Source organism: Pygocentrus nattereri, chromosome 27 (genome assembly GCF_015220715.1).
Source record: "Pygocentrus nattereri isolate fPygNat1 chromosome 27, fPygNat1.pri, whole genome shotgun sequence".
Classification (NCBI taxonomy): domain Eukaryota; kingdom Metazoa; phylum Chordata; class Actinopteri; order Characiformes; family Serrasalmidae; genus Pygocentrus; species Pygocentrus nattereri.
In genome coordinates this window covers 7,735,195-7,757,783 of record NC_051237.1, presented here as the reverse complement: position 1 = coordinate 7,757,783, position 22,589 = coordinate 7,735,195, and the positions used below count along the sequence as shown (strand labels likewise).

The 22,589-nt window shown below is 43.2% G+C and overlaps 1 protein-coding gene across 25 annotated transcripts in view; it reads right to left on the bottom strand.

Annotated features, from left to right (window-relative positions):
* macf1a (microtubule actin crosslinking factor 1a) overlaps positions 1-22,589 on the bottom strand; it is a 173,607-nt gene that overhangs the window by 30,432 nt on the left and 120,586 nt on the right. For 23 of the 25 annotated variants that reach the window (XM_037535220.1, XM_017694516.2, XM_017694533.2 and 20 more), the window contains 9 exons: positions 22,192-22,348; positions 21,782-21,893; positions 21,060-21,122; positions 19,806-20,044; positions 19,439-19,568; positions 18,465-18,664; positions 17,760-18,267; positions 16,318-17,312; positions 15,168-15,668 (listed from right to left, as the gene is read on the bottom strand). In XM_037535220.1, coding sequence (XP_037391117.1) covers positions 15,168-15,668; positions 16,318-17,312; positions 17,760-18,267; positions 18,465-18,664; positions 19,439-19,568; positions 19,806-20,044; positions 21,060-21,122; positions 21,782-21,893; positions 22,192-22,348 — 2,905 coding nt within the window. The remainder of the gene's footprint in view (positions 1-15,167; positions 15,669-16,317; positions 17,313-17,759; positions 18,268-18,464; positions 18,665-19,438; positions 19,569-19,805; positions 20,045-21,059; positions 21,123-21,781; positions 21,894-22,191; positions 22,349-22,589) is intronic. The other 2 variants (XM_037535226.1, XM_037535216.1) reach the window with 1 other exon arrangement.

Below are 22,589 nucleotides of genomic sequence, written 5' to 3'. Positions count from 1 at the left end.
TTTCGGTTTAATAAATGTTTCTTTGCATATATGTTTTTGATTCACCACTGCTATACTAAACTTTTCTTTTCTCCCTCCATCCCTCCTCTTTGTCCATCTCTTTCAGGCCAGCTCAGGGCAGAGGTGGCTTCAAGCATTTGACTTGTGAAGCAGAGCACTGGAAAATATCTCAGATGCCTCTCATTCCTCTTCAGCTCTCTGAACCAGGCCAGCAGGCCAATGAGCCTGTCTTGAACACATGCACAGACACTCTGTGCTTATCTCCTCTTACTCTCCCTGTTCCTTCTCTACAATTTCACTAGACTCCTCTTTTGTTTCTCACTATGTCCAACACATACCACTCTTCCAATTTTGGCTGCTTTCCCTCCCACCACCAGCCCACAACATCTACCAATTCCACTCTTTCTACTCTTTTTTTTTCTTTTTCTTTTTCAGTCTAAACCACAAGTTTGCCTTGCCTGGGCTCCACGTTTCAGTACTGAGAAAAAGGCAGGCTGCATCATAGTCTCTGTTGGTTTGTTGAGTCATATAAATTACACGTCTTGATCTTAAAGAAAGAAACACAATGTTGGCAGTTCTTACTAATCAATAATTCACACAATTTTCCAGAGGGAGAGAAAGCACAGTTTAAATGCAGGGTGAGGCAGAATTGAAATGCCCTCTCTCCAAGACACCCCTTCATACACTCAGCATCATTACAACTAATGCTCTAATACAGCCCTCCCTGAGAACTAATAATTTTATCAAGAGCTGACATAATTCCCCATGGAAATCAGCACACATGCAGACATACAAATTACGTGTGACAAGGACAATCTCACAGTAATTTCAATACACCTCTACAATCTCTAGCAAGAGAAAATAAAAAAAAAACACTGGAGAAAAAAGAATGAGGAAAAAGAAATACTATACTTTCTGGCAGAGCTAAAATAAAGAAATGAATGGGACAAATGAATCTCATCATGGAAAAATGAATCTTGTATATTTTTTTAAATGAAAAAAAGTGTAATGTAGTATGTAAACAGTGATAAAGTTTTCAGAACACAGAACATATCATTCATTACCAGTCAATACAGTCTATGTATGGAAACCAAGCCCTGTCAGAGTGTAAAAATTACACAGTCTGCAGTACATAAAGCCTCACAAATGTTATAACAGGACATCTGACCGGGGGGTTGTAAAAATTCATTAATTATAAATAAATTCATTGGCTTGCCGATTGTTTCAGTTCTGTCCTAAACACTCCACCATGGAAATATTTTCAGATGGTTGATTCTATTCAGAGGCACTAAACCTAGAAGGTTAAAATAAATTCTGGGACTTCAAACTTTGTATTAATGCTTCATTATAGTTAGGCTGTGTGTCTGTGTGTGAGAGAGAGTGTGTTCGGACTGAAGCCCTTCCATCTCTTTGTTTCCTGCAGTCTCCTACCACAGGTGCTTCCCACAAGCTGTCTTTCAGTGCCATCATTATCAAAATAATCAAATAGGCCTGTGTCACCAGATCCCATAATAACGGCCCTCTTCCTGCCAGAATACTCCTCCCTTTCTACAGTCTCTCGTTTCTCTCTAGAGCTTCATGTTTACCTTTATGTCCATCCATCTTATTCTTTGTAAAGCATCTTAAAGGGCTTAAAATGAGACACAGAGCCTTTCCTCTGATGCCTCCCTGGTTAACAGCTTTATCGCTTTGGCTAGCTCTTATCTTGAGTACAACCACGTGTACATTTATGAATCCTTTTGTCTGAATTTCTCAGTCTACATCCGTCACCTCTTAACTATGTAATTTACTACAGTTTCAATCCCAGGGCTTTCCTTAGGAGACTACAAACATCTCCCCTGTGGTCTTCTCCCATTCGTTATCGTGGGAACAAGTTCGGCTGCACAGATAGGGCTGGCACATTCTTATCATCTATTTATATTCTCAACAACTTTCTACAGTATTTGGGTGTTACTAGCAACAGCAGCTAACCTAAAGGGCCCTCTGTTTATTTCTCACTTCCTTATCTCAACAAAAGTGTTTTCATACTGCAGGGGAACGGACAACAGCTGGGGAAGGGCAGGAAAGGGGGCAAACAGAGATTCAGAGGGGTTTGCATTTTGAAAGAATGTACTCTTTTAGAAAGTTATTTTATTTTGGCCTTGTCTCACTCAAACCAACAACAGTCTTTCTAATTTTAAAATACCAGTTGCTTGCTGATCCATCGTGGCCTCCTAGTAATTAAAATCCTTTCTGCCCATGTCCCTGAAGGTGATTACATTTGAGGGACAAGAGAAACAGTGACTGCAGAAAAGCAGAGTTCCTCATGCTGAGGACCAGGGATAAATGAGATGTGGGTGCCTGGCCATTGCATTTCATAAAATTAATAATATAATAACAGTAAGGAGTGCATAAGGACTACATCAGCCAGCCTCACAGCCACACGTCACAGCCCCTGCGACAAACACCAGACCTCAGTCCAGTCACAACAGCCCGAAAGACTGTCAAACACACACATATAGAATATATGAGGAATCCTTACAAGTACTTAAGCAAAACTGCATCCATCTCTGTCTCTCATACACATCTCTTGCTCTTGATCACATAAAATAAACAATGTCTTACATGTGCACCATGCAGAATAAACAGAAACAAATGTTTGCACAAACATGAACCCAAGCATGCTAACTTGCACGAGGGTCTTAACCAATTTCAAGCCTGCCAATTCTATAAACATATGTGCATGCTCATTTTCAAATTTGTGATCTGCATTAAGATACACAAACAATTCACTACACCACTTACTGTACTCTGACCAAAAAGGTGTGGTGTGAGTTACTAACTGATGTCAGTTTAAACAACTCTACAACTGTTTGTACATATCACATTGAGAAAATACAGTAATACTGAACAATCTGTATGGTGGTGTGAACACAACAAAAAAGAATAAAGAGAAGCTATATATATTAAAAATGACTTGACAGGGAAACAAACAAGGATATTTTGCTATTAATGCTGCAATTGATTTTAAATTAAATACCACCACTTTACTAACCAACTTCTTCTGTGGATGAAACAGAGCAAGAAAGAAAGCACAGAAAAAACAGACAAGTTTGTTAGACATTTTCCTGCGTTCTGGCTTTATGCCTGATACCTAAGCAGATAAACTGGAACTATTTTCCAATGTGGAACATCTCACAGATTACACAATTCTTTACCTCACTGCTGAAGCTGTTTAGGACTGAAGGTTCTTCATTTGGGTGCCTTGAACCACAAGCAACCTCACCATCTTGCTCATACGGTCCAGGGACCCCTTGAGCTCCTGGTTCACACTCCTTTTCACCAAAAAGTCCATGTAAGAGACCTGGTTCAAGTTGGCCCCACTGATCTTGGTACGCGTGTCGTGAATCCGGCCTCGATCCATCTGAGTCCCAATCACTATCCCCAGTCATCGATCCAAGAACAAAGTCCACCCCTGACTGACTTGTCTCAGACTCTGAGTATAAATCTCGACAGTCCTCACAGGCTGAACCCCCATCAGACACTAGAGGGAGTCTTTCAGGAGCAGCCAGATAGACAAAACTATCAGAGGAGAGAAAAGCCCCCTCTTCTGGGTCAGGACATGGTTTAGGAAGAGGACTAGATGGAGTGGATTCCACTACTGGGGATGGGGGACAATCCTGAGAGTAATGTGGTGGCACTGCCACTGCCAAGTAAATAAAGCTGTCGGTGGCAACAAATGCATCTGTATCATTCTCATGATCGTCCCTCTCTGATTCCTGTTTTGTTGAGAAGGGCTGTGAAGAGGGGGGCGATGATTCTTTTTCTTCTGAGGTATCTGATTTTGGGGTCTGATACACATTTGCTAGTTCTGGCTCATACACAGACATGTCTTCAGTAGCATCAGCAGTAACTGAGATGGCTGAGGTGCTTCTCTGAGTCTCTAAAACGGACATCCCTTCTTGTTCACAGGTCATCCCTAAGGAAACATCAACAAGCTTCAGTTCCACATGCGAGACCATGTGACACTTGTTGCCCTCTACTGCCTTTGCTAAATCAAAACTCCCAGAAAAAGGTTGTGTAATGTCCTCAGTACTTAAATGAGATTTACAAATATGTAATTTATAGTTAGTGTTCTCTACATACAGATTATCTGTGCTTGGACATGTGTCTTGCTGGCATGATGAGGTATAGTCAACAGGTACTTCATCTTTCTCTATAACTTCCTCTTCTTCTACCTGCTCTTGATCTGAAGATGCTCCACTGTCCAGGTCTGAATCAGTCTCTGGTCTTTCACAGTCAGCCTGTGTTATATCTGATAGAGCAGTTCTGTCTTGATGGGATATCTGAATTCCACTGGAGTCCGATTCTAATAAATGTCCATCTAAAGTGTCGATAGCAGGCATGGTTGAAGTCTGATCTTGCTGAGAACTGACATTACTGTCACTATCATGATGTAAACACATGGGTGACTCTTCTGGGCTTTGGTCCCTGCCTTCACTATCAGCACAGCTTTGCATATGATTAGCGTCCTCACCGGACAGGTTTTGATGTACTTGCAACCCATTTGGCTCAGTCTGACATGGATCTGTATGGTTTATATGATCAGTGGCCTTTGTAGAGATGTCATCCCCATTAGCTTCAACCTCTATCTCCTCCTCTTCTTCCTCCACTCTAGGTAGAGTATAACATTCATTTAGAGGCTCAGTGGAGAGAGATACAAAAGTTGACTCAAGACCAGATGAGTTTTCTCCCTCTTCTTCCATACATTGTCTCTCCAACTCCAGGAATAAATCATCAGATCCTGCCTCTGAGCTTGGGCAAGGAGAAACACTGGCTGCCTGTGAGCCTCCAAAACCTATTGGTGGGGTTAGTAGTGGCCTGAGATTTGAACTCAGCTGTTTTGTTTCCCAGTCCAGCAACTGAGATTCCTCCTCCTCCTCCACCTCCCAGGAAATACTGGTTTGTTCATGGCTCTCCAGCTTCAGTACTGCCTGCCAGTTTCTTTCCTCCATCTCTATTCTTTCTCTTTCTTTTTTATTTTCTTTCTCACTCTCTTGTTCTTCCTCCTCTAGCTCTTCCAAGATTCTACGCTCATCTTCCTCAAAGCGAAGTTCTGAAGCAGTCCTCTCCCGTAGTTCACCTGTAAGAGGTGGCCAACCCAAAAGGCCCTCCTCACCCCCCTCTTGGCTAAGGCATGGAGAGAGTGGTAGGCCACCATAATTTAGACCCTCTGCCTGTTGCAGGAAAGGTGAGGGAGGATCCAGCAGGTATAGTGACTCCTCTTCAAGGTCACTGTCTTCTCCAAGCAGAGGAGGCAGGGGTGGTAGAATTGGTAAGTTGTGAATTAGTCTTCCTTGGCCTAATGTTCTTTTAGCACCTCCCATACTGCGGGGCCAGGTACGCGCTTTAGTGGGAGGGCAAAACACAGGTTTTGGAGGTATCAGTGGAGCAGTGTCCTGATCATGCTCCAGGACCGGTGAGTCCCGCTCAGAGTCAGATGTTTTATTTGCAGTCATGTCCCAGTGTTGTGGCTGTTCTTCTGAAACACTTCTGACACAAAGTAGGGGAGTCACAGTTGGCTTGCTTTTCTCTCTGTTTTTTTCAGATGGTCTCTGGATACAAGGACTGGGCTGTGGAGAACTAGTAGTATCCTGCTTGGTTTGTACAAGGGGAAATGTCTGTAACGGGGGCTGCTCTTTGAGAGAAGAAGTCAGCGCAGATGTGGGCTTGATTTGTTTAGGGTGATGAGAGTGCAACTGGGGTGACTGTTTTTGCCTGACTAGAAGGGGTGGATGGGGAGACATGGGGCTTACAGATGGAGTGATGGCTGGAGAGTTGGAAGCAGGAGGGGTTTGATGACCACTGGAGGAGACAGGAGAGGGACTGTAAAGAGGAAGATGAGGGGTGGATGTGCAAGAGGGTGGGGCAGTCAGTATGGAGGGTAGGGGATGGAGAGGAGAAACTGGAATCCCAGCCCCAGACAAACGCTTCTCTTCTCCCTCTGCAGGTGAAAGTTCTAGCCGCTCCGCAAATTCTGGGTAAGTTGGGGGCATAAATGCTTTCCAGGACCGTCGATTTGGGTTGTCTTTTTTGTCACTGCCATGATGGCGTCTCTTGGTCACTACAGCTGCCCCAACAGCAGCTGAGTTTGATGCAGGAATTATAATGCTAGAGCTAACTGCTCCCACAGATGACATGCTCTGAGGGTCACTGGTTAATTTCAGAGCATCAAAAATCACTCTTTCATCTAACTTTTTTACCCCGGCATCAGCAGATCCCCCTCGTGCCACAAAAACTCCTCCAATGTCAGCTCCTAATGTCCCATTGCTGGAAAGAGTGCTTCCTTCACCTCCTCCAGAGCCCAAGGTGCTTCGAGATGGCTGGCTAATCTTTGAACCCTGGTCAATCTGCTCATTAATTCGCATGGTGTCATATATGGAGCGCTGCGGCACATAGCAGTCCTCGATGTAGGCCTCCTCATCATCGCCCTTCCCAAGACACCTAGGATTCTGCCGCAAGCAGTCTGGCCGGCTCAGAGGCTTCCCCATCCCGTACTCAAGGGGCCGGGACAGGGCACACACTATTCCACACACTCAAGCCTCTGATGAGTGTTGGCGTGTTGTAAGAATTACTATTAGGTCAAGTCTTCAAGTCTTAGCTCTCCAGTTATTTATTGAATATTGATCCACAAAATCTTGATGTAAAGAAGTTACCATGCTTATGATCCAAGGCAAATATCCATTGGTATGGAAAGATTAGAGTTGTAGACTCCAACAAAAATGGTGTTACTAACCTCAAGCATATCAGAGGAAATGTCTCAGTCAAATTGATGCACTTTCCTGGCAACATAATCAGTCTTTTTGTTTGGGGGCATGCAGGAAACAGAAGCAGCAGTGACCGTTTTTTTTTCAGACGTCCAAAGTCCAGGACAGAGTGATAGCATAGGATATAGGTAACATCCTTGTTGTTCTGATTTTAATCCAGAAGAGTTCCACTACTTCAAAACATGTACAATCTACAGTTATTTCCCCAATTTCCTTTTGACTCTCCCTGTCTCTGCCACAACAACAAAAAAAAAAAAATCAGAAAGAGGTCCGAGCCACTTAAGCAGTCTCAGAGAGAAGCAGACAAAGCAGTGCAAAGCTCCTTTTAAGGTGAGAACACCACACTCTGCTGCATAAAAACACAGCGAGAGAGAGAAATACAAAACATATCCATCAAGTAATTTTGCCTCGCATCTTACTGTTCTTCCCAGCACATCTTCATATAAGAATAATCCAGGGATACGTCAGTTTAACAGAAACATTTTGTTTTAAAAAAAAAGTTCACAAGGTCACTCAATTGATACCATGAAAACAAGTTTTATAACACTGCAAAGGACTCACTCTTCAGACAGTCCCATCACTGTTCTTTATAAATTTCCTTCTCCTCCTTATAATCCAATAATGAAACATTAATAGACCATGTCTGGAAAGTAGAGTCCCAAATCCTTTATCCTCTCATTTTATCTTCCTTTTGGTAGTAGTAGAGTCTAAGCCCTCTAAATGAATGAAATCCATTACCCTCTTCATGAAATATCCTTTTCATCGCACAAAAACAAGAACAAAAATGGGTTGTCATTCTCCTATTCCCTTTTATATTCCTTTCATCTAGCGCTCGAGGGAAAATCTGTGAATCCAAATGGTAGCCACGTCCAGAAGGGTTTAGGTGTGAGCGGGTACAAGAGAGAAAGCGAGGGCTTCAGTCCGATACAGCCAGAGAATCGCAGGACTGTTTCCAGAGGGTAGAGACCCAGACAGAAACCCAAAGCTCTAAATACTGCTTTTTCACTCGTGGCACTCTGCTTCCAAGACAATCCCTAGACATGCTCCTTGTCTTTCTATCTTCCTTTTTCTCCACTCCGCACACAAGAAGCACCACAGAAGCTCAGTTTTTCTCCTTTTTCTTCTTTTTGTGCAGGCTCTCTCTCAGTCGCTCACACTCTCTTTCTCAGTCTCTGTTCTCAGGCCACTGCACTGCTGAAATGGTTTGCAGCTGCTAAAAAAATCTCCCACTTTTCCTCTCTCCCTCACTCACTCACTCACTCACTCACTCTCCCTCCCTCTCACTCACATACTCTCACCTCCCTCTCCCTCTTTCTCTCTCTGTTTTTGTTTGAATCCAGCACCGTTTGTTCTGTTTCCTGCTCTGGTATTAAAACACAGGAAGTGCTCCAATCATGCCGGTTTCCTCTTCCAAAAAAACCAACGAGCCAGAGCTGAGAAAGGGAGCTTGAGATAAAGCTATTGGGAGGAGGGGCCACTGTGCCAGAGGGAGTGACTAAACCAGGGATTTGACGTGTTTCTACAAAATCACTGGATAACGGGAGCTCATACTACAAAATGCATACAGCAATGTTTTTGCATTTTTTGGCTCAGTTTACCACCGTAGTTACTGCTCTATAATCAAAACAGGCACATTCATTACTAGTCGATTCTAGCCAGTAATCTAGACATGATACTGCCAGGGGGAAAAAAGAAAGGACAAAATACACCACCCCACTGACACACAAAAAATAAAAGGGAGACAAAGAAGACACACAAAGTAAGAGAGAACAAAAGTACCTAAGGAAAAAACAGGGGTAAGGGTGAGTGGAGAGGGTGTTAGCATGAGGAAAATAAAGAGGCTTATCAATCCTGACTCTTTACTCCAAAATAAACCACCATACATGCAAGCGGAAGCAAAAACCCTTCCCCAGTCGCTTGCTCCATTCTGTTGCTCCCCCCCAAGATTGCATACAACAATGATGGAGGACACACAAAAGTCTGATATTCACAGTCCCCACTTGCGCATTCTCGTCTCCTGCTAGTCTGAAACCCTATCCAGCCATGAACAGAGTGCGTGGGGGTGGGGGGGCTGGGGCCACTGACAAGGGGCTTTGGGATGCTTTACAATGAAAGTGAATAGACACTGAAGAACACTGAAACAGCCAGCAGCAGCAAGAGGAAAAACATGTCTTTCTTCGTTCTTTTTTGTCTCCCATCTTAGACCATCCCATCACTGTTTTATTTCTCTGTTCACTTTTCTTTCTATTTCTCTCTTTCCTTATTCGGTCGTTGCTGCAGTTTGTCTGAGGAGCTCTGGCAGAGAGTAGTCACTCAACTAACGCATGCCTGCCTACCCTCCCACTCACTCTCTGTTGCTTTCAGTCCGAGACACACATATGCAGGAGGACAAATGCATGCGCACACAGTTGCTCTGTGAACTAACACACTGCCCGTGGCCTGCATGTCAAACAAGCTAAATACACTTTTTTTTTAAAAACTCTCCCTCACTCTCTCACTTGCTTTCTTCCTCTCTTGCTCTCCCTCTCTTTCTGTCAGTTGGGTTGCAGCTGTCATGCCTGCTTCCAATACAAACCTCCCTATAGAAACAAAAGGGGGTTGTCTGTCTCTCACCCTCATGTTTGCTCTTCTTTCTTTTACCCACACTGTCCACTCTAATTGACTAGACATTCAACAGCCATAAATATCTGTCTGTGATTTGATCAAAGTACACTTGCACTCCTGCAACTGGGTGAAATCTGACTTGAGATCCAGTGATTTGGAATTGACATGATTACGAATGTTTTTCCTCACAGATTAACCCTAGCCTTCAACCAAAAAGGCCTTTAGCAAGATAATATCCATTGTTTGATCTAATGCAATACTGGGGTTAATTTGTATACAGAAATCTGGTTCATTTAACTTTGTTAAATTAGTTCAAATTCAGTTGCTGACACTATGGCCTGCTGATCCATCCCCCCACTTTTCCTTCCATCAGCCAGTGGCTCATTTGGCCAGTCACAGCTAGTTAAAGAGTCACAGGCCTGACTCAGACAGGAAGAGGGAGGGCTCAATCCCCAAAATCCCCTGAACACACTATGACTTGCATAGACTGCTGCCAGTTCAGTGGAACCTCTCCATAAAGATTAATAGCCGTTAAGCTGGAGTAAATAGGTGGGGGCAGAGATTGTGACTGACTTTGGAGCACAGTTTGTTTGCTCGAGGACAGCACCTGTTGAGCCTCCATCTCAGTCTCTTACCCATCCCTTTCTCCTGATCTCCCAGCAAACTATGAACTTACTTCTGTCAACCAAGAAAAGACACTTACTCATACATCTTATCGTTTCCTTCCCTTCATCTCTCAAAAACACTCTGCCTTTTCTCTTTCTGTCGCTCCTTTCTCTTGGTGGTAACTAAGCAGCGCAGGCACTTACCCACCTTCTTTTTCGATCTCAGCAGCAGATTTATAATTAACCAGCAGGCTTTACCTGAGCCCCTCAGTGAGTGCATTGTTCTCAGCTGCACCAGACACAAAGAGAGAGCACAACTGGGAGTAAAACAGCCACAGACAGTCTGCTCTTAACATTAAACTCCATCAATAAACCTTAACATGAATGAATTAAAACATACAACTCTAAATTGAGCTTTTCTGGTGTGTTAATTCTAGTTTTGTATTAAAAATATATTCTACATAGATGGACTATAGGATATAGTTTAGACCAATATTTAAAATTAAGGTTTCCTGACCTGGAGCTTACTTAAGAAAAGATGGAAAAAGTGTATACATACAATGAAAATAACACTTATTATAAATATGGTTTCATGCTTACTATTGTCACACATCAAGAAGGACCCACTGTTTGTGTAAAGTCCCTTATTTATTTCAGTTGGTTAGCTAAGTGAGAAAACGGGGCTATGCTATGAAGTGCCACAGTAACTCTTAACAGCTGAAACAATACCAGGCAATGGGAGACGCAAAGGAGACCAAGACACAACACATACACATATGCGTGCACAGTCCCACCCTAACAACAGGAGTTGGCTACAGCTGAGAGTCAATTCAGAGAAATTAAGCCATCAGCTTAAGCTGATTATGTTATCCCAATATAATCAACCCCTCAGAGTAGAAAAAATAAACCCATGAAAATGGGCATAAAAACAAAAATATGTTAGGCCATGACATTGTTAGGTGGTTAATGCCAAGAAGGAACTGGGAAGAAAGAATGAAGACTGTATCGTATGATATCCCAGATCATCAAGAGCCAGTTAACCCATAAATTAGGCATCTTCAGTACATCATTTGAATATGCCAGAACTACAACTGACATATCATACAAACAAGATGAAGGATTTCATCAGGGAATTCAAAAGTGGGAATGCTACACAATTACTGTTTATCTTGTCACAGTCTTCATTAAAGAACCAGAACAGTTAACGTTCATTACATTCCCACAAGAAAAGAAACATTTCTCAGTAAAAAGCTGTAAACAACTATTTTAAGTAACTGCTTCCCCATGAGAAGTCGGAGTTAAAAGGAAGCCCTAGGGGCTTGGGTAGGGGAAGCACTGGCCTTGACATAGCCTTTGGCCTTGTTAGCCTACAGGAAGAAACAGAGAAAGAGGAGGTACATTGACAGAAATAGGGAGAAAAGTATAAAAGGTAGAAATGGAAAGTAAGTGTGTAAAGGCAGTGAAGACTATTTTTCACAAGCTTTGCATCACTATTCAAATAAATAAGGTGAAGGTTTGCATATTAAAACAAACCAGTGTGCTTGCAAATAAGTGAATAAAATGATTCTACTATGCTAGTCCTGTACGATACTGCAGCTTTTAAATATTTAGTATGAACTTAGAAACCCAAGAGACAGTTAAAAAAATAATAAATAATAATTAACATAACTATAGATAAAATATGAGACATTTCTGTAGCATTAAGAATGTTCAAAATAATATGCAGAATGCCACATATTTCAGTGATCAAATCTTGAGGCAGACATCGACAAAAAATGATATATGATATATATATAATATAATAATAATAATAATAATAATAAATCAAGCTGTGCACTCCATACTGTCTTCACCCTTGCTTCCTGTACAATACAATTGCAAAAGAAAATATGTAATAATAATAATAAATTATATATATATATATATATATATATATATATATATATATATATATATATATATATATATATATATATATATATATATACATATACACACACACACACACACACACAAATTATATATATATATTTTTATAGCTTGATTTAGAAGCTATTCCCTCATTCCTCAGCCCTGCCCAGGAATGCCCAGTTGGGGAAGGTCCCCTTTCCCCGCTACTGTGGGGGTCTAAAAAGTTTCCCAGGGTTCAGCTGCTCAAGGGCGGGGGGATGCAGGGACACACAAGGGAACAGAGGGCACGAGAATTTTAGGGAGACTGCCACACCCTGAGTGTATGAGAGCGCGTGTGAGGGGTCGAGGGCAGGGAGACAGCTGAAATTCCAAACGCTCCAAACAGCCTGGAATTAGAAATATCCTCTCACTCATATGCACACTCCTAGTACATACACATGCACCTACTGCATCTACGTTAGACCCTGCAGCATAAGTGCTATTTAGATAGAGAGAGAGAGAGAGAGAGAGAGAGAGAGAGAGAGAGAGAGAGAGAGAGAGAGAGAGAGAGACACACACACACTGTTATACACATGGAATCTAAAGCACTCAGTCCGGTATAAACATATGTTTAGTCAGGGAGGGAAAACATGTTGGTCCCCTAATCACTATTCCATACACGGGTAAACTGGCAGAATTATATAGAACACTATTATAGGTAACAGAATTTGGGATTCAAGTAAATACCTTTTTACATATATTACACAGGTTTGCTCATCACTCGGCAAACAACGGCAGCAGCAGAGCCACATTTCATTGCATATTACAATGCATTATAGGTATTCTGAGACTGCTAAGGTACACTATTTGTATTATTGCACTGTATTGTGGGATAACAAGCATGCACTACATATTCTTCTCCATCTTTTCAGAAACCACTAAAAAAGTAGATCAAGATAAAGTTTTAGATCAAGCTGATGTACAGCTCATTTAAGTAGGAGCCAAGTGTAAACCCCTACACCCCAATTTTCAGTAATTCCTACAGAGTTAGTGTGCTCAGTATTCTAAGTTAAACAATAAAAGTGACTAATCCAACATGTTCTTCTCCTTTGCCAGCATGCCGGACAGCTAGCCACCCCATCACAAAGCCCATGCACACAAACACAAGATCTCTGTCTTTGTCTCTTGCATAAAAACACAGTATAGACACAGACACACACACGCCTTGCTCATTTGGGTTTATCCTGCCTCCCCCCTTTCTAAACTCAGCAATGACATCATTACTTTGGATTGGATGTCTATGAAATGGAGTCTGGCTTGCAGGAGAGGAGGGGAGAGAAGTCCTTTTTCATGGCAGACAGGCACTTTGGCTCTCCAAATTACCTTCACACATTTCATTAGTGAGTGGAATGGGGGACAGGGAAAGGGGAGACGGGTTGGGGAGTTGAGTTTAAAGGAGTTTGTACAGAGAAAGAGAGAGACTGCGTGTGTAAGAGAAGGGCCTAGAGAGGGTGGAAAAACCATGTAGACAGCCAAGTAGGATGAAAGAAGACCTCAAGCAAGTCTTAGCTAGCATTCTCTTCATCCCCTCTCTTTCTGTCTAATGTGCAGGACCCCATTCCTGAGCTTCCTAAAAATACCCCCATGCACACAGACCGTCTCTCCATGTTCTACATAAAGCACTGGCTTAGCCTCCTCACTGACTGTCTTCTCTCCTGTATTGATCCAGCACACAGATGTGCACTGCTACATTCTTTTTTGCTAGGCTTTTTTCTTTCAGGATATTCAGACCTTTGTTTCCCCCCTTTCTTTATTGCTCTCTCGTACTGCACCTCTTTATCCTGCTTTAGCCCTCCAGGCTGCTGTGGGGAGAGACAGAAGGTAGGGGGAGAGGGGCAGCAGTGTGTACTGTAGCTGACCATGTTATTAATAGGGAGGGTAAATCTGAGATCTCAGACAGCAAGACTTTCAAACAAAGACTGGAGGTAGATTGCAGAAAGCAGGACAGTAAAAGGAAGAACAGAAAGAGCAATAAATTATGGAAAAAGTAGCCGGGAAAAAAAAAGACAAGGATACCACAACCAAAGTACAGTCTGCAATAAGGATATTGTTAACTTCAAAAATGCTCTGCGCAGTTTGAATCATTAAGGGGTGAATTTTTTAGATAAGCATGACAAGCTGCCAGCATATTTTGTCCAGAGCCAAGTTGAGCAAATCAGCGCTAGTCTGATGCAGAGACAGTGGGAGCAAAGACTGTTCCTGTGATTAGTTCTGCTCTCAGATTTAGCTCGGTGTCCATCACCATAGTGACAGGTCTAATGAGCTCTCATAGCCGGTGCCGAACAGTGGGAGGCAAGAACAGCTACAGGAAAACAGTTCACAGCAAATAAATGCAGTGTTACTGCACAATGCTCCCAATGACAGTGACTCAGCAAGGTGAGCTTCGCAACAAAAATCCCTGATTCATTCTCTCCCACTCTAAGAACCTTGCTCGACCCTGGTCCCACATCATTCATTTCTTTTACACCCCCACTCGCTACCAACCTCAAGTATGCCTCTTCTCTCCCTCCCTCTTTCCCTTTCATTTCACACTCTGGAGGCACATGAGTAAGAGCAGGAGAGGGAATGATACATCAGATAGATGGACTATAAATACAACTGCAAGCCAGGGAGAAAAAGTGGGGAGGTCACCACTGATCAGCCTGGGTTGGAACAGTTTTTGCAGTAGAGGAGAAGGAGTAACTGCGTCATACTGTTTCTCTCTGCTCCTACTCCTCCTCCTTCTGCAGAGACGCATGCTGAGACAAGTGCCCAGATGGGGGCTGACGGCTAGAGATGATTTAGAGTTGTGATCCACAGACGCTAATATTGCCTCTCGATGGCCCTTACACACTTGTCTGGCTTCGCTCAGTCTCTCTCACACATGCACATAGCCTCTCAAATATCAGCTGCTTGAAGAGACTGTACAGTATAATTTATGCCAAATTACAGGTCTTGTCTGAGCTAGGTTATATTCAAATTAAACTGGCTGGTAGAGAAAATCTCTTCAAAGAACCCAAGGTAGCTGAGAGAAAAACAGCAAATCTCACAAAGAGCGACTTTTTAAACAGTGACCAGCTCATACATCCACAATAGCAATATGCTCTTCAGTGCTTCAGTGAATTCCAAATATGAATGTGTTCTAAGCCACAATTACAGAACCTGTCATCTGATACAAAAATACAGATGCTTTACCATGACAGAAAGCCTAGTCCCTTCCTACCTTGAATTCAAGAAGCTGTTGTTTGATGACATCAACTTCTGTTCCCACAACTCCCTGTGCGTTTACTCCTTCCTCTGCCTGGTCCAACAACCCCTGCAGTTCCGCAAGGCGGGCGTAGAACTCCCTCACCCGCTCCTCAGCTGCTTCTATGAGAGACAATCGGCCCTGGCCCCGTTCGGCAAGCTTTGCTGCTTGACGGCTCAACGCCTCTGTCTCTCTTCTGAGGGCCAACAGATCTGGAGAGCTGCCCTCTCTGCGCAGCATGGTGGTGCACTCACCCCCGTGGCCCTCCAGCTCAGCACGCAAGGTGGCCAGCCGACCTAGGAAGCCCTTCACCGCCTCAGCCTGCGAGGCTAGTGAGTCCGCATCCCGCCCAACAGGGCTCAGGCTGTCAAGCTCGTCATCCAAGTCTGCCAGTCGAGAAAAGACATCACGGACATGGGACTGGACCTCCCCCACACCCTGCAGGCGTGACTCCAGGGACGAGCAGCACTGTTCAATCTATGGAACAGTAAATAATAAGAGTTTGACTTCATGCAAACAACTCAACTTCTCAATAAGATGTATTTGTAATAAGTGGAATGATTTGAAAATGGTTTTTGGATGCGTCAATGGACTGAAGGAACTGTTACACCACTAATTAAATGTCTTCAGTGTTTTCAATAATGCACATAAATGCTAGGATGCCATTTAAATAAATACAAATCTAGTAATTATATCAGAATGAATGTTATAAGGTCATAATTTGTAAAAGTGTTCTTATAAAAAGTAGGCTATTTATTTTCCTTGGATAAATTCATATTGTTCCCAAAATAAATCAAATACTAAGAAAAACATCAAAAATACCTTTTGGTGTCTTATTTTAACATTTAAATCCTTATTATATAGGTTATTATTGTATAAAAAAATTACTAATATGATTGGTGATTTCAGACATTTGAAAAGGTAAAGGGTTTGGGATATGGAATGATAACTGCAGCTACAGATATCTGGAAACACACCCCACATTTGGAGTGTCAGCAAAGAGTTACTGTGTTTTCTTTCGACTCAGACTTGCACATGCTGAGACACAAACAGCACTTAAGACTATATACAGGGGGCTTGTCTACTGTCTCAGTTTTGACACACTCAAGTCTGACTTTGTCCTTACCTTATCAGTGACTTCCTCAAATTCTCTCTCTGCGTCATGGACCTGTTGCACCAGATGCTGTCGTCCCTCTCTACTCTCCACTGCTGCCTGTGGCATGTCCTGCACTAGCCCCTTGGCTAGATCCCGCAGATACACCACCTGTGGCTGCAGAGAATTCAGCATCTCCTGCTGGCTGCGTAGACGCTCTAGACTCTTGTTGCTGCAAGCCTGTGGGCCAAGTGCTTCCTGGACCTCCAGCTGATGCTTGGCTGCCTCTAGCCTCCTCTCTACTGCCTGCCTGCCTTCTTCAAATTCCCTTAGTCTGTTACCCAACTCCTCCAGTTGTGTAGTGCGCCCGTGTAATTTCTCCGAGAGGCTATCCAGTCTGCGGTTCAACTGGGCTTTCTCATCCCTCACCTCCTCCTCACCAGTTCTGCTCTGCTCCAGCAACTGGTCTGCTGCTAAATTCAGAGCCTCCAGCAGGGGACGACGGCGATCCAAGTCCAAGCCTAGCTGCTTGGCCTTCTGCAAGGCATCATCCAGGGCTGCAGCATCCAGAGAGGGCAGAATCTCTGTCTCTCTCTTCTCACACTCAGTCACCCAGGGAGCCAGGTCGTCCCGATGTTGCTTGTACTGTTCAGCGCGGGACAGCGTCTCTTTAACACGTACCTGCTTCTCACTAAGGCACTGATTCAGGCCCTCCCAGTCCTGCCGAAGGGTAGCCAGTTGGGCTTGAAGGGCTGAGCGCTCATTTCCAGTGGGCAGTGATGCCAGGAGAGATGCACCTTCAGCCTGGATGAGCTCATATGAACCACGCTGTTGTGCCACCCCTCTCAGGAGCTCCTCTTGCTGGGTCAGCAGGGTCTGCAGAGCTTCTGGCTGGCAGGGAAGAGGATCGGATACACTACCCGTGTGCTCACCAGCCTGCCCATCCAACCAGCTACGAAGCTCCTCAAACATCTGCTGGAACTGTTGCGTGCTTGAGAGAGCAGACTGTAGTTGGGACAAGCCATCCGCTGTAGCAAACAGAGAGCAAGAGACAGAGCAAGGGCAACACATATTATGGGATCCATACAATATTATACTTATATACAGGCAATACATTACAGACCACTTTTTTAGAAGCAACAGTTTGTTTGGCTCCTGATTATTCTGCAGAACTTTACTGATAAAGACTGATATATGCACCTGATTCTAACAATAAGATGCTCCTGAAGGCTTGATGTAATAAATCAAGGAGAGTTAAATTAGGAGACCTATAACAGCAAACTCTTTTGTTGTCTTGTTTTGTGCCTCAACTGTAAAATCTCTCAAACTAAACCTTGTTTTTCATTATTTATGTCACATCAGTTCATGCTTTCTTTGAATTACGCAGCTTTAAATATATTTGAATTGATTACTGTACATTTAGAGCAAGATCTCCAGGTCAGTCACCAAAAATTCAAAGTTATAAGCTAACTGACCTGCTCTTTCTTCCAGGCTGCTGAGTGGGCCACTGACACTCTCAAGTCTCTTGTGTAGCTCCTCTCTGAGGTAAGGCTCTGCTACAATGGCACTTAGCTCTGCACACAGCTCCTCAGCCTTGGCCAGCTGGCCTTTCCTCTGCTCCAACTCTGCTCGGATCTCCCCTGTCTCCTGCAGCCTGCGGCGCAGGGCCTCAGGCTGGGCACTTAAGGAGGCCTGGGCATCAAGTCTTTCAGCCAGATCAGCTGCACTCATGGAGAGTTCCCTCAGCAGAGTCTGGAAGCGCTCACTGGTCCCTTGTGCCTGGTCGATCTGCTCTGAGCGTTCAGAGAGCCGAGAAGTCAGATCATCCCACTGCCGGGTAATGTCAGCCAGCTCCTGCTGCACCTCCACTAGGTCATGACCATCCCCGGATCCCTGTTCCCCTGTAGGAGAGAGGATGCCCTCAGCAGCCTGGGTCAGCTGGTCAAACTGTGGGCGCCGTGTCTCAAACTCACGTAGCATGAACTGGAGAGAGAGGGAGAGGGAGAGGGGGAGAGAGGGGGGGACAATGGCAGAATTACTGACTAATCAAACTGTGAGTCAAGCTGTATGAGGTCAACATCAGTGACTCTCTTCTTTATACAGCCTACTCTTATTGAGCATTATTAACACAAGGAAAGAGAATAATCAAAGAACATAGAATGTGAGCATTTTTATTATACCTGCACTTGTTGTTTCTGAGTGTTGAGCATGTTTGGGTCAATGCTCAAGGGACCAAGCACACTCATCATCAGCTCCTTCTCTCGTAGCCAGGGACCTAGTTGACTCGCTGCTGATGCAAAGCTGCCCAGCCTGTCAGCACATGTCTCCAATTCAGTCTGCCTCTGAGCTGCAGTCTTATTTGCTTTCTCCCACCGACAGTCTAGAAACAGGAGCAAATGTGAACATGGCTGGTTAAAACAAACATAACAACCTGATATAATGCATATAGAAACCATAACAGAAGCGCTCTGGCACTCTTGGCAACATGAATATTCTGGGGTACCATGAATAGCAGAGTGTGACTGTAAATAATTATTTTAGATGAAAACACAGCAAGGGCCATGGCGTGTTAAGATCTAAGAAGTGTAAGGCAATAATTTCTAATCTAGTCTGCACTGCTATCAGAAACAAAAACATGCACAAAATCTTAGAAGGAACACGTTCTGCATTCAGGGTCTCTCCGTGACATGCAGAGCCAGTCCGGCACACTCACACAGTTTAAATAAAGGTACCGTGCCTGTGGACTGGCTCTGCTTTGACAAGGTTTTCATCCTTTGAGTCATGGTAGAAATATGACATTAAGTGGGGACTGAAAGCTCTTCTTGAAGCTCACTGCATCCTACAGCCTCCCTCCAGCTCCTCCAACCTACGCACCATACCACGCTTTTGTTTGATGCACCAAAACTACAACCCCCACACAAGTATTTTTAGTTATTTGGTGCCCCATACACATACACAAAAAGTTTGAAATGTCTTAATGACAACAGGAACATTGAAATAAGCAGAGCTCAGTGTTACACATGTTTAATTAAAAAACACTGGTCCATTGTTATTCATTAATTAATCTCAGTAAACAACTACTGTGCCTTAATATAACCATTCTTTACCCCTTTTCCCCCCATTCTTCTGTCCCTACTTGTCTTTTTTCACTGACCTATGTCTTTGAGCTGCTGTTTCCAGGTCTCTGCTTCTGGGGAATCTGGGTTTTCTGTTATCAGCTGCTTCAGGGTGTTCTTTAGATCCTCCACCTTCCCAGAATGCTCTGAGAGTTCAGATAGCAAGGCCTGCGTGGCAAAGATACCATGCAGTCAGATTATTGATTATGCAACCACTTGGATTGACACCAGTAGGCTAGAAATGCTGTGTTTAAGCCCAGTCAAATTACACTCCTTATCCATGCTTATTTCCTGTGTTTTACAGAAGCCATTACATAACACAACATCCATGTAAGCATGTAAGTACTTTAGGCAACTGCTGAACTGCAAATACAGATATGTCAAAAACCTAATCCTTGCATTCACCTTGTTCTCCCGGGCCTGGGCCTGCACCACCTCGGGCCGTGAGGGTGAGGCAATCTGTCCCCGGGTCAGACTCTGCTCACGAGGGCCCAACCACTGCAGAAGAGTCTCAGTGTCCTGCTTGGCCTTCAGACACATTTCCAGAGACACCTGTTGCCTACTCTGCTTCTCCTGCAGATTCCCACCCAGCTGCTCATATCTGCTGTTCACTTCTGACATCGCTACCTGGATCTCAGTCAGGTCTAAGTGGAAAAGAGAGGGGAAGGACAGAAGAGAAACGATGACAGAATTATACTGTGCAGATAAATGCATAAGCGGAAAAGTAACGACAATTTTTCTGTAGGGATATACAAATCTGAAACATCGTTATTTGTAACATCAAGCCTGAGCCAATTTCAAACCATTCTTAAGATTATTTTATCCCACTACACTCTGTTACACCACTGCCAGTTGTGAGAAATGGACATTATTTACAAATTGCTGCAACGACTCACATTGTCAGAAGTTAACAAGTGGTTTAAATGTCCGCAGTGTGGACCTACTTTAAGGTGGGAAATTAACACAGCCCAACAGCCACTTGTAAAATCTGTACTGTCAACGTCAAAACATGGTTAAATTAACCAATGTAGAAGTGTGGCTATTATACTCTTGGCAATTCACAACTGGAAAAAGGAACCTTTAGCTCAAGTTTGACAAATCTGAGAAATGAAAGTAGCCTATTCAGACACTGAAAATGGTCATTTAAATAAAAAGCAGCCAAAAAAAAACAAACACTTATCAGCATGTCACACTATGCACATAAAGCACTTTAGCGCAGCATTTTAAAGAATTTTTTTTTTTTTACCTAAGTAAATTTTTCTAACTTTATTTTAAGTGTGCGCTGTGTGACTTATCTACAAAAACACAAATCTCAAAATAAGACTCAGTATTTGCAGATTTAAATGAATATTACATAACAAAACAAAAAAATCCCTTTCCTATTTTATCACAATGGAGATGCTGCCTTGGGAGTCCAGGAGCTCCACAATAGACTTTTTATAACAACAAATAAGCTAAATGCACACAAACAAAAGCTGACACACAGCATTCCAAGCACATCGTGAAAACACACTGACAGAAGAAGGAAAGGGGCAATGCACTGTATGATGAATCACAGAATGGTGGTGAATGAAAGAATGGGAATGTGATGGATGTGAAGTGCCCTGCAGCACGGGGCATTCCGTTATGCTCAGTGACTAGGGGCTTGAGGGAGCTCACCTTTGCAGGTGTGAATGCCATTGATACTGCTGGAGCTGCCGGCACCATTGAGTTGGGAAACACCTGGGAGAGAGGCACACACTCAGACACCGCTGCTATACACACATGCGTGAACGCAACACATAAGCACTTGCACACAGACAACTGACCTCTATGCAGACAAAAGCTCACATAGGCAAAACATGAGGGACACTCAAGCAGACATATACACTTCTCTTAATGTAAAGAGAACATGTTTTCACATGGATTTATACCTTTTGAATATTAATTTTACACCCCTGACTAACATTAGAGGTGACTGACTACAGTCGGAAATGAAATGGTTCACCCCTTTCACAGTTCACTGCATCCTTGATTTCCATACCAGAAATTTCTATACAGGTTTGTAACATAGTTCAGCCCTAAAAAACGGCAACCACCTTTTAATCTCTGATTTTTTTCCCTGATTTTTCATACAAGTTTAGCAGAACAAAACTTCAAATTGAACAAAAAATTGTGGGCACCAAGAATTAAAGCAACTGCACCAATCGGCATATATAAATATGTAAACAGCAAACAAATTAAATGTAAACGTCAAATGAAATGACTAACCACCACTCAGCTTTCAAGTTTTCCTTTTGTCAAGATAGTATTTGCATTTTTTGCATGTGATTGGAATGACATGTTTGCTGAAATGTAGCGCTTGGAATTTCTTATAGTCTTCGCAATTTTTGTATGCTTACCAGTATTGTTGCGTGAAGCTGTGATATCGATGATCAGACTCTCTAGTTCTGAACTGCTCTTGTTCAATTCCTGAACCCGGCTGCCCTGGGATTCCCATTCACTCAGCAGGTCCTGAGAGATGGTTACAAGCAGCTTTTGAGATTACAACATGCAGGACACAGCTCAGAATTGTTTTCAGTTGGATAACATAGTGGATAATTCTATTGCACCTCACACAACAGGTCTGACACCCTAGTCTATGCCAATAAGATATTAGATTACACACACTATGTCTACTAGGCAAGACTTCTAATGATACATTAATGCAACTATTCTTAGAAAATCTGGTTAAGAAAATCTGCTAAATGTATACACTGTAAAAGGAAATATGACAGAATATGACATACTGCAGACACACACACACACACACCTTGAGCTGCTGCACCCTTCTCTGAAGGCCATCAGTGTTCAGACTTGGCTCTTTAGCAGGCAGCTGCTCCTGCACTGTCTGCAGCCACCTGAGGAGGGAGCCAGACAGTGAGCGGAACTGGGAGAGTTGCTGCTCACAGCTCTGGATGGCATTCAACCTGCAGAAGAGACAATAAATAATGAAGCATGGCAGTTTAAGGCAAATATGAATTACACTAGCGCTTATGTAGAATCACGTTCATTTAAAGTATCTTAAAACTCTTCTAAAGCCTTTCTTTCACAACTGTCTTCCAAACCACAGCTCCAAAACCTCCCAATGTAGTCGGCTGGGCTTCATCAGTCTTGTACTCTGCCATTAGAGAATGGCTACACATGCAAGTATTTTAAGTGATCGCGACA